Source organism: Sipha flava, unplaced genomic scaffold, assembly GCF_003268045.1.
Source record: "Sipha flava isolate LNK unplaced genomic scaffold, YSA_version1 71_pilon_pilon, whole genome shotgun sequence".
Lineage (NCBI taxonomy): Eukaryota > Metazoa > Arthropoda > Insecta > Hemiptera > Aphididae > Sipha > Sipha flava.
This window is the reverse complement of record NW_020273611.1, coordinates 2065933-2080970: the sequence shown is the minus strand read 5'-3', so window position 1 is coordinate 2080970 and position 15038 is coordinate 2065933. Positions and strand designations below refer to the sequence as shown.

Below are 15038 nucleotides of genomic sequence, written 5' to 3'. Positions count from 1 at the left end.
AAATATATTATAAATTAACTATTTATTAGTACACATCGAATCCCTGTAAAATTTGTATCACATTTTACTATACACTGTATACTAATTGAGTCCCTATACCTGAACGGGGAAAAAATAATATACTAATTGAGTCCCGGGTACAAACGAGACATATACTAATTGAGTCCGTGGTTAGGAAACTAATTGTATACGAATTGAGTCCGAGGATTATTTTGAGTAAAATATGAAATAACCATCCAGAGTCCAGGCACAGCGAAAATTATGAATAATAATAAAAATAATAATAAATAATAATAATAATAATAATAATAATAATAATAATAATAATAAAAATAATAATAATAATAATTAAAATTATGCTGCACAGCCGCTCCATACGGATATACCTATATATACATATCATTCATATCATTTTTATGACTTTCGTCAGATAATATAGTAACATATCATACTATGGGTCGGGAATTTTAGATTTTATTTCTATCATCGCTTGTATAATAATCACCGTCTACCGATATCATTTTTATCATCACATTCGTCAGATAACATAATATAATACATATTATTTAGGCCGGACATTTTTTTCATTATATTAAACACTCTAGTTTACGAGGTACGCCAAGAATCATGGATGAAGTTATATTAAGTGAGTAGAATTTTTTGTTACAGACAGTCCTAAGTCTGTAAAAATGGGAAGGAAAATGTTTTTTTTTTTAATTTTACGGGACTCAGTTAGTATTAAAACATGGACTCAATTAGTATTATACCTATAATTTCACTGGACTCAATTCGTCATAAAAGGTTATACTGGGACTCAGTTCGTAAGCAGCCTTACTATACTGTAATAAATTATAAAACATGTAACATGTAATATAGTGTAGTGATTACAGACCTATCTTTAATATATTACCACAATATAAATACAAAATCTAATTTTAATTTCTTTTTAATTTGCCATACATGCATACAATTATACCATAGTAAATTTTCATCGAGTGTTCAGTGTTTCTATTTAAGAATATTTTTCTTGTTCTGCGTATTTTATTTATTTTTTCTAATTTCATCACTACCATAGGTCTTCAAGGTTTTTCTCAAGAATAACTGTATCCATTGTATATTAGGTACTAGGTTTTATTTTTTATTTTTAAACACGAGATAATATTTAAAAAAATATAAAAATATCAATCACAAGATTGAAGTTATACTTTTTATTATTTACTCGCAGGTGTAAATTCATAGTTCTTGTTTTAAGTTCAGGTCTGTTTAGAATGTTCAGAATTTAGAGTTTTCACATATTTCGCGATTTTATACTGAACATTTTTTCAATATTTCACTTATGAGTACGCATATTTCACACCAATGTATATAGTTCTTGGGCGTGATGAATTCGCAGTCCATCTGATTCAGTTTTGAAATGATTGTTATAAGTTACAACCGTTTACACGGTTAAAATTAGTATTTTTTTTTTTTCTAAACCGGACATCAGGGTATTTAATATTTTCACACGGTATCGCCCGTTCAATCGGAACAGGAGGTGTGTATGATAAACGAAAATCGCAAATCGTGTCCAGAGCAGCGAGGTACGACGAAACGTTGGAAATTTCCGGGAAAACGTTCTAAGAACCGTTTGAGGAAGTGTAATGGATCGCGCGCACGCGGTGGTGGCGGCGATAAAACGTATCGCGCACATTAAGCGCGTGTATAAACACAAATGCGTGCACAGGCGTGGATCAAGAAATCAAAAAAAAAAAGGGGGGGGAACTGGACAAAAAAATGTACATCAAGTGCGTAAAATTTTTGGCATTAAGTTTTTAAATTGAATAAAACGATATTCATACAAGCGTGTTATAAAATAATAAAACGCTTTAATAACAAAATTACCTTTTATTGCATACATTATATAACAGTCTATACTAGATAAACCAAGTCTACAATAATAACTCTAGCTCAGTGCACTTATACCTATGTATAGGACCAGGAATATATAATATGTTACCAATTGAAATGAAAAAAAAATCGTTCCTTAAATAGAATAAAAAAAATATATATAGCTAATCGACTGCAGCATGAACAACATTTTAAAGATTACATACCTACCTTTAATCTAGTTGATCGAATAATGTATTACTATAAGTTTCTTATAATAATTATTATTACCTAAATTGTATGTTTTAATTAGCTCTATTTTATTAAACGTGAATTGTATTCATACGAATGTATAGCTAATTATTATAATATTGTACATCACGAAAACATGCCCCCTCACCATAATCCTTTCGGAGAAATAAAAAATTAAATATAAACATAGACACGATTACGCAGTTTATTAACAAATCAATTCGACAAATCCTCCGTTTCCATACTTTTAGGTTTGGATAATTGTTGACTGTGCAAATAATCACGATTATCAATCACAAGTGTCAATGAGCAGTATAACGTAAAGCGATACAGGTGTGTGGTATTGCTCCTGTTTACTTTAATCGATAAATCGAAAACCAAGGTAACATTTGAAACATTTCGAGTACCTAAAAGGCTTAAGGAAGGAGGGCCTTCAACCCTTATACCTTTCCAGCCCTTTTATTCCGGGCCCGCGTAAATATACCGTGTACGCGATGAGAACCGGATCGAGGGTCCGCTGCGGGAGATCAACTCCCTCCCCTCGGCGGTTCACGGAAAAATTGGAAACGCGGGTCCGGGCGGCGGCGCGCGACGGACGTCCGGACGCGGCGTCGATCGGGCGGGCGCGCGGGGTACAGCGTGGGAGACTGCGACGGACGCGACGACAACAATAATGGAACATAATCATTAACGCGATATTATGTGCCCGAGTCGACCGGGCGCGCGCGCGCGCGCGCTCGCGTTCGGAGAAATTTCCGGGAAACTTCTGCGGGTAAAAGAAAGATCGCCGCCGCGCACGTATTACGGCGCGCCGCGGCCGTCAGTGGGATTCAACGCGAGGAGACGGTCACTTTTTTTCCCGATTTTTTTTTCCCCTCTCTCGCCGTTTCAACCGCCCGTAACGTCGTCACCGCCTTCGCACACCGTCCGCGGACTTCTGCCGCCAGCGGCTACTTTTCTCTTGCGGCAACCGTCCCCGCGGACGTCGCGCTCTTTCACCGACCGCCGCCGCCGCACCGCTGCCGCGATGGAGGGAATCGCGTCGCGGTCGCTTTCTTCGACGGTCACCGGCGTCAGTACAAGTCCGCACCGCAGCACGACCGGCCGCGTCCATCGCGAACACTACCGCACGGAGACCAGCAAGACGAAACAGTCCCGCGCGCAACATGACCGCAGAGCCGAACGCGCGTACTTTCGTGGTCGAGTAAAGAAATCGTATTTAGGTTCGTCCAACGGCCGCGTATGTTTGTAAACAACCGCGTGAACAGCGATTTTCTCTCCGTTTTCGTTTCACTTCAGCGTCGCGCTCACGCGGAGTAATAACAGTTTAACATCGTTACATACGGCGCGCGAGGACCACTCGCGGGTGTCGTCGTACGATAAAAACTGCGTTATCGTAACGTTTCAACGTTAAATTGCTGTTGCTTCTGTCCGTAAGCGAATCGTAATCGCGATCTGCTTCTCCGTTTCTAACCCAGCTGTAGCGCAGGATCAGTGTTCCGGGCACACCGTTGCGCGTCCGATACGATCGACGTGAGGGCGAGCGTCGAGCTAATGGCGACGGCCAGGTCCGCGGCGGTTGCCGTCGCGGCCGTGCTCGTAGCAGCAGTCGTGTTCACCGGCGTATCGGCCATAACGACGAAACCGTCGGCAACGGCCATCATTCAGACCACGTTGCAGGTGGTACCGACCGACGAAGCCAACGGTCAGCAGCGACCGTCGTTGACCGCGCGCTATTGGGTGAGTAGTCACCATAGTATTTCCGTATGATCGCGTTTACATTTTGGTTGTCCGCAAAACCGTTCTCTGACGCCCATCCACGCGCCGAAAAAATCCAAGTCGTTTCTAACGTATTTTCAAAACATAGGCGGATTCGGGTTTCATTCGAAAATCGATTTGGCGCGAAGGTCGGCGAAACGCATATTTTAGTTTTACGTGACGCCTTATCAAACGCATAACTAATATTAGGGAAATACATTTTCTTGTTGAACGAAAATCTTTTTGCCTAGAAAACGTTAACATTTTTAAAGTACCATCTGATTATGATTTTCGATACGATCAAAGATAATAACGATATGATTACAACAAATAATAGCAGAAACCATCGACGTAAACGCTACAGTATTTGATTCAGTGGACACTGTAAACAAATAAACAGTACACAAGTATCTTGTCGCAATTGTCGTTGGCGAACGCGTTTTCTATCGCCACATGCATCGTTGGAAGCCCTCATCGGATTTCCGATTTGCCAATCGTAATTTGCCAATCTAATGCTGTAGTCGACGACAATGCGCAACGGCCGGAACGCGCGCGTACGATATCACGACCTCGGCAGTGGTCTTTCGCCGGGAGCGGACGTCCGCGTGCTGGTCGTACTAATCGTTACATCGAGAGATTGGTGCGCGATCCGGTGAAAGACAACGATTATTTTTTTCTTTTTACAATATTTTTCTTTCGTCCGGTTTTCAGTGTTGGGCACTTTGTTTTCGTAGAGAGTACATACCGTATTATTATAAAAACGCTACGGGTGGTGGTCGATGCACGGGTGAGAGTTGATGAACGTACGTGTATATTTTCTGTGCACGCGCGTGTGTGCAGACGGCTTCTAGGGCGGTGGAAAAATAATTTGTTATTGAATATTCTGTTCTATTTATATATAATGATATTCCATAACGATAATTCATATCGGATTCGAGAAATTGCGACGGTAAGCGCGCTCCACCGCATTCGGCGGTGACATCACCGCGACAACCAATCACCACACTACTGTTCTCTTCCGCCCGTACGGTTTGCGCGGTCACTCGCAGCTTCAGGTGACCGACCAAATGGCAATTGATCGCTCTCACTTGCTACTCTCGCAGTCGTCACCGTCACGGTATTCGACGCTGCAAATCGTAACTTGCGAGGCACAGACAGATACGTGTTGCTTTTCTTCATCGTATGCATGGCAACCGTGGTGAAGATTCGCGCAGATCCGTAGTCCAGTAATATAAGTTCCAGGAGGAAACCACCATCTATACCCCTAACACTGCTACCTCTCGGTTATGGTACATTGTATGTAAGTCCAACGGTTCGCAATGGACCTAGTTATTTCCGTTCGAGTTGGACTTTGAGATCTTATAACCGATCAACTATATGTCTATGATATTTAGTTAGGTCCGACGAGAAAAATAATAGATTTATATTGAACCGACTATATATAATGTAAAAATATAAAAATATAAAAATAATAATAATAATATACAAGTGTAAGCCCATATGGATGTTGGTAAAAAAAGCAACATTTGCATTTTTAAAAATTATATATAACTATATATTTTGTTAAATATCAGCAATGTAACCGATCACAATCGTAAAAATCTAATGTATATAACTGTTTAACGTTTTTGAGTTTTATGAGTAGGAACCAGCACTCTATGAAATCACAATAATAATAATCACTTGGGATACATTAATTTTGTTTTGGAAAAAAATTAAATAAAAAAAAAAATACTACTTTTTACGTAATACAACCTTTCTATTTTACCAATCGTTTTTTTAATATTTTTCGCGGAGCATTATATTTTATTTACATTATTTTGCTTACTTTCCATTATTTTAAACTATTAATGTTTACATTTTTTTTTACAAATTTCATTAATTCATACAAGTCTTATTGAAATACACGTTTGGAAATATATTATGTAGGTACATAGTAGTCTTATGGTCGGACCTAACTATAATTCGTAATGAAGTGTCCCGTGAAAATATTACCGCAAAATCTAGTGAAACTACGATATTCAGCTTTAACCATATCAACAAGTTAACCGTGTACTACACGAATTCTATTAACCGGATACTTCTGTGTGATTCTATTGACTTGATGGATTAATAATACATATTGTTCGGAGAGAGTGAAAAGATACTAGCAATCGTAAAAATAACTGATGGCTAATAAAACGTAACCATCGTGCGACGAGTTTTTTTTCCCTTCGAAACCCAAACGTATTGTCGATCGTAGAACCGCAGTCGCTTACGATTTCGATTTCGATCGCGTTTACCGTATGGATACGGCAGAAGACGGTAATATTTTGTACAGCGCTCGAAGCGGTGCGAAGAGGGTTTTGCCCGACGGCCGTCACGTTTCCGTACGAACATTAGAATTTCCGAGCGACCGAGCATATGCGCGTCGAGCGCTCAATGGACTTGTGCGATGATTGATGACGACGACGTGTGGACGAGATGTGAGCACGGCCGTATGGAAAACACGAAAAACAAAAGAAGTGTTCGAGTGGCAGTTACACGACGCGGTTGAACAGAGGCAAAACGCGTAAAATGTCGTTGGAAATAATGAAAACCGTTTGGTCCGCGGCGCCGTTGTCGCTGTTATAATTAAAACAGATGGTGCGCGCGAGCACGCGCACGCCGCAGCCGCACGTGACTTTCTTTCGTTATTGTATGCCGCAGCGGCCGTCGGATATCCTTTTCCTTGTGGCTCTCACGGCACCGCGCGGCCGTCCGATCCGACCGTTAATTAATAATAACGCATTGTACCGGTTCGTTCGCGCGAACTTGTTCCGAAGCTATTTCCGAAAATCTTAATATTACATTAAACTTAATAATACGTTCAAACGGCAACCGTTTGAAAATCGAAAGTTGGTTTCGGTTCGAAAGTGCTTGTCTGGCGGATAACGTTGAAAGAAATTTGAATACAATGCTGATGATTAATTATTATATTAATCCGTACGGAAATAAGCGCATTCGCAATGAACGCGTGTTCCAATTCTAAGTGTTTAAAACACTTTCAAATGCGTATCGTCCGGCCCGTAACAAAACAATCGTGCTCGATATCGTTTTGTCCAACCATGTTATTGTGTTTCAAAACATTCATCTTCGCAAAGAACGTGTTCTCGCCTGTATTTCACCCTAACCGTTTGATTTTTAGTTTATTATTCCTCATACACGCGCATGTGTATGACTTTTGGCCGAGAAGTTATGTAAAGCAACAATAATAATATAAATGTTGGAAACTCTCGAAAAGGCAAAGTTTGAATGGTAACATGTCTCATATTATGGGTACTGTACATGTCTATGGGTAATTTGTTGTGTTTGCATAACCATTTGTTTATTTCGTCTGATTCTCGCGATCACGTTAAACTAAATCAAACCGTGAACCGTATAATTATGGAAAATTGTCCATTTCTGATAACCTAAATTTGAGCGCGCGTAGTCTCAGAACCATAACTAGATCTAAGAGAGATATGATGAATGGACGCGGTTGACTTCCTCTAAGTGAGATTGAAGTTGTAAATATATATATGTATGTATGTTATCATCTCACTAATTCGTTTATTTCGATTAAATTATGTTCATAAATAATGTATAAAACACATTAACCGTGTTATATGAAGCAAGGGTGTGTTTGAGTTGTGGTCATGGGGGAGGGGGGCAAAATAATTTTTCTTCAATTCAAACTTAAAAATAATTTACAGTCCATTACCTACAGCTCATGTTCCTGTTATAATGATAACATATTATAATGATAGACTAGTAATTTATATTCTTAATTATTTGTACATTAATTTTTTTAAATAAATCAATGTATTACATTCGAAAAAAATACGAGCCATGGGAGGGAGGGCGAATGCCCCCTTCGCCCCTTCCCCTTCAAATACGCCCTTGTTACGAAGCGATTCGCGACACGCAGCACACGTTCCACAATGCACACACACGAGTCTCACCGGTATCTATGTTGCGCTTACACGATGTAAACGAATAATATATAGTTCATATACGATGGATGTGGCACACGTGTAACTGCGCAGAACGTCGGTACAACGTACAACGTGTGTGTGCAAACGATGGAATGTCAATTGTACCATAATTGTGTGATTGTATTTATATGTGATATTTATACGTCGAAGGATCGTATACATAGTACGCGCGAATGTACAGCGGATCGAACTAATAATAACCTACACGCATATAAGTTACGGCGCGATAGTACAAGATTATTGTCATCAAAATCGTCCGTAACGGTGACGACGGAGTATGTTTTCTCCTCATCGAATCGGCGGTGGTGAGTTATACCTATGCGCGTGTGAAGTGTTTACCCAGTGCCGGTACTCGCACAAAAAACGATAGCCGTGTAATGTACTTACCCGACAAAAAATATTTAAACGTCTTGTAAAAACCACAAGTCAGTACTGAGAATACGCGATGACGATAACACAGTAGACATCCGATAAAGCACCGTACAAGGCATGAGACACATTTTTTTTTAAATATGTAATAAAAAAACAAAACAAAAAAGGACCGCCACTGGTGAAAATTTTCTCTCTTCTTCTTTTCTCTCTTCCTCGCTCTTTTTCTTGACCATCTCTCTTTTGTTGTAGTAGTTCTATTACAACAGTCATACATCGGAGAACTGGTAGTAACAGTAACAATTGTATTAGTATTAGTATGGTCTGCAGTAATTGTCGTTTGGACGATAAAGATCGTTGTGTATTCTTACAACAATCCCACGGTCGTCGTACGAGAAATTTCCCTTTCACGCATAAATACTATATTTTAAGTTTATGAACATATCTGTGTGCGCGTGTGTGTATAATAAACATGTGTAGATAAATGTATACAAATAATAAATTATAATACGTCCACGTTTAGTGCGCGTGAGTAAATACTCATAAAATAAAAAAGCAACTATTTTAGAAATTATATTTTAGACGCGTATGTGTCTTACAACTAACCACGATTTCAATAATGATTTTATTGTATAAAAAGTGTTTAACCCACTGCACGTTACAATAATTATCACGTGCAGTGAGTAATGATTACCACTCATATGAGAGTGTAAAGTAACTTATTTATTACGTATTATAAATAAGTTTTTACGCGAATAAAATATATTTTTTTAACAATAAATATAGCTTACTACCAATTAATTGAATTAAAACTACTAAATACGTCAAATTTAAATATAAAACTATTTTTAATTTTAATTATAAATTAAGAGTAACATATTTATTTATCGTTGAAATAAGACATTTAAATCTGTCTTTGTATTTGAAAACTTATAACACATCAACATTTTCATTTTAACAATTTTATAAGTTAAAGAACAGAAAATTGGTTTTAAAAATATTTTAAGTAAATATAAAAAAAACGTTCATACCAATGTAAAAATAAATAAATAAAATTTGTAGCCTGGAGTATTAAGATATGTATATAGTATGATTGGTTTCGAATTAAAAATTCATCGTTTGATATGTTATAAAGTCAAAAAATTGTGTCTTTTAGACTAAGTGATTTACCAGATGATGAATTTTTAATTCGAAACCAGTCGTAAAATAAAAATATCTTAATACTAGCCACGCGTTTAATTTAGTTATTTCTACGTATAATCTATTTATTCATATACTAATAGGTATTTATTTATTAGTGATAACCATTTACTAATGTTTGTTTTATTTTATGATTTTATTATTAATATTATAATCTTATAGTGATATAGATATATAGTATAGTTTAGTATAGTTAATACATTTCTTCTTGATTATTTAAATTAAATAGAATATTCATATGGTAAATTCGACAATTTCATTTCATTTTTTTCGTAATTTAAAACTATCATGATATTGATAAGTACATATAAAAATCTTCTTTAAAACAAATTTGTCATTGGTTTTTTCAAATTCAAACAAACTCTAAAGAATTCACTAGTTATTACTTAAGAAATATATTATTAATATTATTTGATACTTTTAATTATAAGTTATTTTGATAAGAATCATGAATAATCAATAGACAAATATACTATATTATACAATATTAAATGATAAAATAATATTTTATAACACACACAGGCATTTATAAAATAGGCTCAGATGGAGAAGATTTGAGTGGTCTAAAATTTTTTTAGTATATTCAAAAAATTTGCCTCTCGATACGCTCGATCAGGACAAAATTTACATCTATTACGTATATATTTAAAGAGTTATTTACATCAAAAATAATTGTATTGCAGCACACAAATTCATAAAATACATTATTACCACAAAATAGTGAATTGATTTGTTTTACATTAATAGTTTTATAATAGGCGACTAATTATATCAATATATTTATATTAATAATATAGTAAAAAATATTAGATTGCCTGATTAATTGCATTCTTATAAGTACAATTTAAAAATAATTCACTAGACATTTATTTATTTATTTTTATATATAATTTAATATATGATCAGTTTTCTTTAATTTTTTTTCTTTTAATTAGAAGTATTATCGGAAAATAATATGTTATTAACATTTTGTTATTTAATTAACGACAGTAGTTTTATTACCTTACCATAATTTTTTTCTAGAAATAAAAATTAAATATAAGCAATTTTATAAAAATAAATAAAAAACTTTACACAGTTTAAAATTTAGTACAAGAATATTAATTTAAAAATAAAAATTCAGCAACTATTATGATATTGAAAAGTGTTATATATTAACCTCTTGGTAATCTACCAATAATTTTACCTTTTAATCTACTATTATTCTAAATAAACATTAAATATTCAAAAAATCATTACATAAATCCTAAACTTAATATATTGTATGAAGATATTATTATATGGTTCATTATTAATTCATCGCATATATTTAGCTGAAGTTTTATTTATTATATACAAAGCACCCAATAATAATTTCAATAAAAACTCAATTTTTAATTTTAATAAAATTTACTATCATACTAATAATATTATAAAGATAAAAGATTTGATTGTTTGTTTGTATTGAATAGGTTCTGAAACTACGGAACCGATTTTAATTAAATTTGGTATATAGATATTTTAGACACTGAGAAATGACATAGGCTACTTTTTAATATTAAAAAAGTGCTGTAAGGGGTTGAAATATTATTCTATATATATATATATATATATATTTCTGTCTGTTTGTTTGTCCTATATGTATTCCTAAATGGCTGGACCGATTGCGACAAAATTTGGTACAGAGTTATGTTAGACCTATAGGCAGAAGATAGGCTAAGTTAAAAAGTGATAGGCCTAACCTCAGGAGGTGCTTAAACAGAAATTTTGAGATTTTTGTTGAAAGTTTTTGTTTATAGATGGTTGCTATTAGTTTCAATAATAATAATAATTAATGCGAAAGAAATTATTATCCCTGAATTTGTTATTATTATTTTTTATTCCAATTTAATTATAATTGTTACAAGTGTGTGGACTGAATTTGGAAAATTCATGATTTTCACAACTGTGTGTGGCATACTCACGCGTCGGAAAACCTGATATATTTGTGTACGTACTAGAAGGAAGAACAAACAATACTGTGTATTCAAATGCACTTCCATAAATATCATTCAACTGAATATATGAACTGTCAGATTTTTCTTGATAACACGAATAAAATTACATAATGATAAACTAAATTAAATATCGTAGTAAGATTATTACGTACAATGTTTTAACTGTTATCTATCTATATGTCTAAATATATACTACTAACATAATCACAGGTAACGAATTTAACACATAGTTTGAGACATATAAGAGTTAGGATTTTTAACGGGCTACGAAGTGTACGGATTTACCAAGTATTTAATATAAAATGCCTAGTAGTCAAATTGTAATTTTTTTATTTTCGATTTCGTTTAGTTCACGGTAGGGTTACATTAACTGATTTCATTATTGATAAAAAAATTATATATTTTGGAGGGTCAATTTTATGTCTTGATCATTTTTAAAATTTGAATACAGTAATCCCTCGTTATCCGCGTTTTTTTTTATCCGCTGTTTCGATCATCCGCGGTTGGGTCCACGATAACAAATTATTAATATGATTGCGATTGCGATAACGTTTTACCGTTATTATACGGACACTGTAGAAATTTATTTTTGACAATAATTGTAGATGATAATTGTTGTTATATCGCTATAGGCAGGGACGCCCGGATGGGGGGGCCAGTGGGGGCCATTGCCCCCCTGAGATTTTCGCGTCACTTACAAAATTGGAAGTTATTTTACATAAAGCTTATTTTGGGTATTCAGTGACTATTCGACAATCCTTGTATCTAATAAGTATCTAACATTTTTTTAATCAACAAATGATGATTCAATTAATTTATTTGCTTCAAACAAAAGGAGATTGACATTACTTTTTGAATAAAATAATAAAATATGATGCGAATTCAATCAAATAGTTGTTTTTTGTTTAAACTTTATTATATTTTTTCTTATAAATATTAAAACTAATAACTAATAATGTAATTTTATATAAACTTAAATGAGTTTTGATTTTTAAAAAATTATTAATGATAGTTATACAAAATATGAGTAGATGAAATATGTAGCAGTAAATCTTCCTATAAGTATTTAGGTACTTACAATTTTTTTGCCCCCCCCCCCCCCCCTTGAGCTACATTTCTGTGGGCGTCCCTGGCTATAGGTATAACACATATACATTACACATACTTATACTTATTGCAGATAAACCACAAAAAGTTACCTACACATGCACGATTAATAATCGTCAAATGCTCTTTTGTAAGGTGATATTTGTGCGTGATGCATGTACAGCAGTGTTTAATAAATTTAGTAGTGAAAATATTTTTAAATGGCTTCTCAATGTAAAATGTCAATAAAAAGGAGAAGAAATGTTTTTTTATTAATCGTTCAAAAAATTGAAATTTTGGACAAATTAAAAAATGGTGATACTGAGCGTCACTTGCTAGAACGTACAAAATAAATGAGTCTAGTGTTTGAGAAATACGTAAAAATGAAGAAACAATACGATAGATAATAAATAAATTAGTTGTAGGAATTAAAAAAAATTAAACCTAACCTCCTTTTTTACATTGATTTATGGTCTTGTTATCCTCGCAGGTTTGTTGGAACGTAACCTTCGCGGATAACGAGGGATTACTGTACTTATTATTAATAATATATATTAATTTATTTATTTTAGTTTTCTATCAGGAAAAATATAATTTTGAAATTCAGTATATTATGAAATTTTAGTATTTGACACTCGCACATTATTTATCATTATAACCTGAACGTAAATTTGGTAAAAAACTACACTTAGCTTTAGTCATATAAAACGGTTTTGTTCCGATGGCTTTACTCGTGGTAATGAAAGATGGTAAGAAAAAAAACTTGTTATACAAATTATTTTACTATTTATAATCAAACCAAAACATTTTAGAGTTTATAATATACATTTTTGCTCTTATAAGTATAAAGAATTCAAGAATTTAGATTATGTAAAAAATATTAATTAGTGCTTATAGTTCATGATTTCTTGATTCGTTATTATATTGTACTTGCCAGCATTTTGTAAGTAGGTAGTATAACTATAAACCTATATTTAGTAGGGTCAATACAACTAAATATATATATGTATTTGACCAATTTAAAATAAAAATCATTTGAAATGATGTAAAATATACTTGGAATATAAAAATTTTTAAATAAATTTATATAAATTCGACAGTAATATAATTGTTTTGACAATATTACTTTTTGCGTATTTTATCCTTAAATTTTTCTCTATTATATTTTTTATTTATTTTAATTGAATTTGATATTAAAAAAGGATTACTGAGTCTTACCCAATGGAAACTCGTGTGAAGACTCAGATGTTATTTTGATTACAATTGTTGTTAAAATATATTGGTACAACTTCAAAAACATAAATTAAACAAAATGTTTGAAAACATGGGAAAATAAAGAAAAATACTATGTAGGTATTATATAATAACATAGCATTAATTAATAATAATGACATGCAGAGGCGGAATGACCCGCCGGAAAATTGGGACAATGCCCGATGGCCTGACTTGTTTGTAATGAAGTGGCCTAGTGTGTTGAAAATAATTTTTATTTTCTTATTTTTATTTGAACATACTTTATGGTATTATTGAGCAAATATGCCAAATTCTTGGTACGCTAAAAATTAAGTATTAAACATTTTATTCGAAGCTAAAGCTTGAATTTATTAATTTTTTTTTTATATAGAATAAATTTATTCAAATTTATATATTAATTTGTATATTTTTTATTTTGACTGATACTCGTTTTCACTAAATCAATTTTTATATGCTTAAAAAGTACATGAATTATTTTTTATTAACATGAAAAATACATTAAAAACATTTTTTTTTTTTTAATAAAAACATTATAACACAGTTATTAATAACTATTATTATACATTATTATTATTAAGGATTAACGTTATAATATGAGTCGATATCTTACAATTTACCAAAAAAAAAAAAAGTATATTTGATTATATTCATTCATTTTTCATAATTGTATTTTTTTTTTTTTAAAGAAGTCGTACATGCAATTTTAAATAAAATTTATTATAATGATTTTTTTATGCTGAAGTTTTATAACTCTCTGTTAGGTACTTGTCAATAATTATATTTCCGTATTCCGTTTTAAGATTTTATTTTTTTTATTTTTTTTGGCGGCTTCTAACGTTTTGATAATTTGGATTATTATCAATGCTGGTGCTATTTAATTTAACGTATACATCCGTCTGAACTTATATAACTAAAACCGTAAGTCATTTCATTAGAGGAGGATTTTCTTTATAAAAGTTTTGGTTGAAATTTGAATAGAACGACTCACAAGCATTGGCGGTTTGTTATTGGCTTGACAATGGAGCAGCCCAAACTGTTGGTGGATATAAACAATTGTCATCGATATAATTATATAAAAGACATTTTGAAATTTTTTTAACTCTTTCGTCAGTTGGTAGATCAGCCATAAAATCTTCAAAAAAACATTCAGATATTTCAACCGACTTCAGATACAAGTATATTAAAAGTCTGACGTAACCAAATGCCTATTTTAGATAATTTATTTTGGCATTCGATCGATAATACGAAGTTTTGAATTTGATGATAACTGGGTTAAATGAAA

The 15038-nt window shown here is 33.1% G+C and overlaps 1 protein-coding gene across 1 annotated transcript in view; it reads left to right on the top strand.

The window, feature by feature from the left end:
* The first annotated feature begins 3174 nt into the window (after nucleotides 1-3174).
* LOC112692210 overlaps nucleotides 3175-15038 on the top strand; it is a 24662-nt gene continuing 12798 nt past the window's right edge. Inside the window, exon 1 of the mRNA XM_025566811.1 lies at nucleotides 3175-3858. Coding sequence (XP_025422596.1) covers nucleotides 3673-3858 — 186 coding nt within the window. The 5' untranslated portion in view covers nucleotides 3175-3672. The remainder of the gene's footprint in view (nucleotides 3859-15038) is intronic.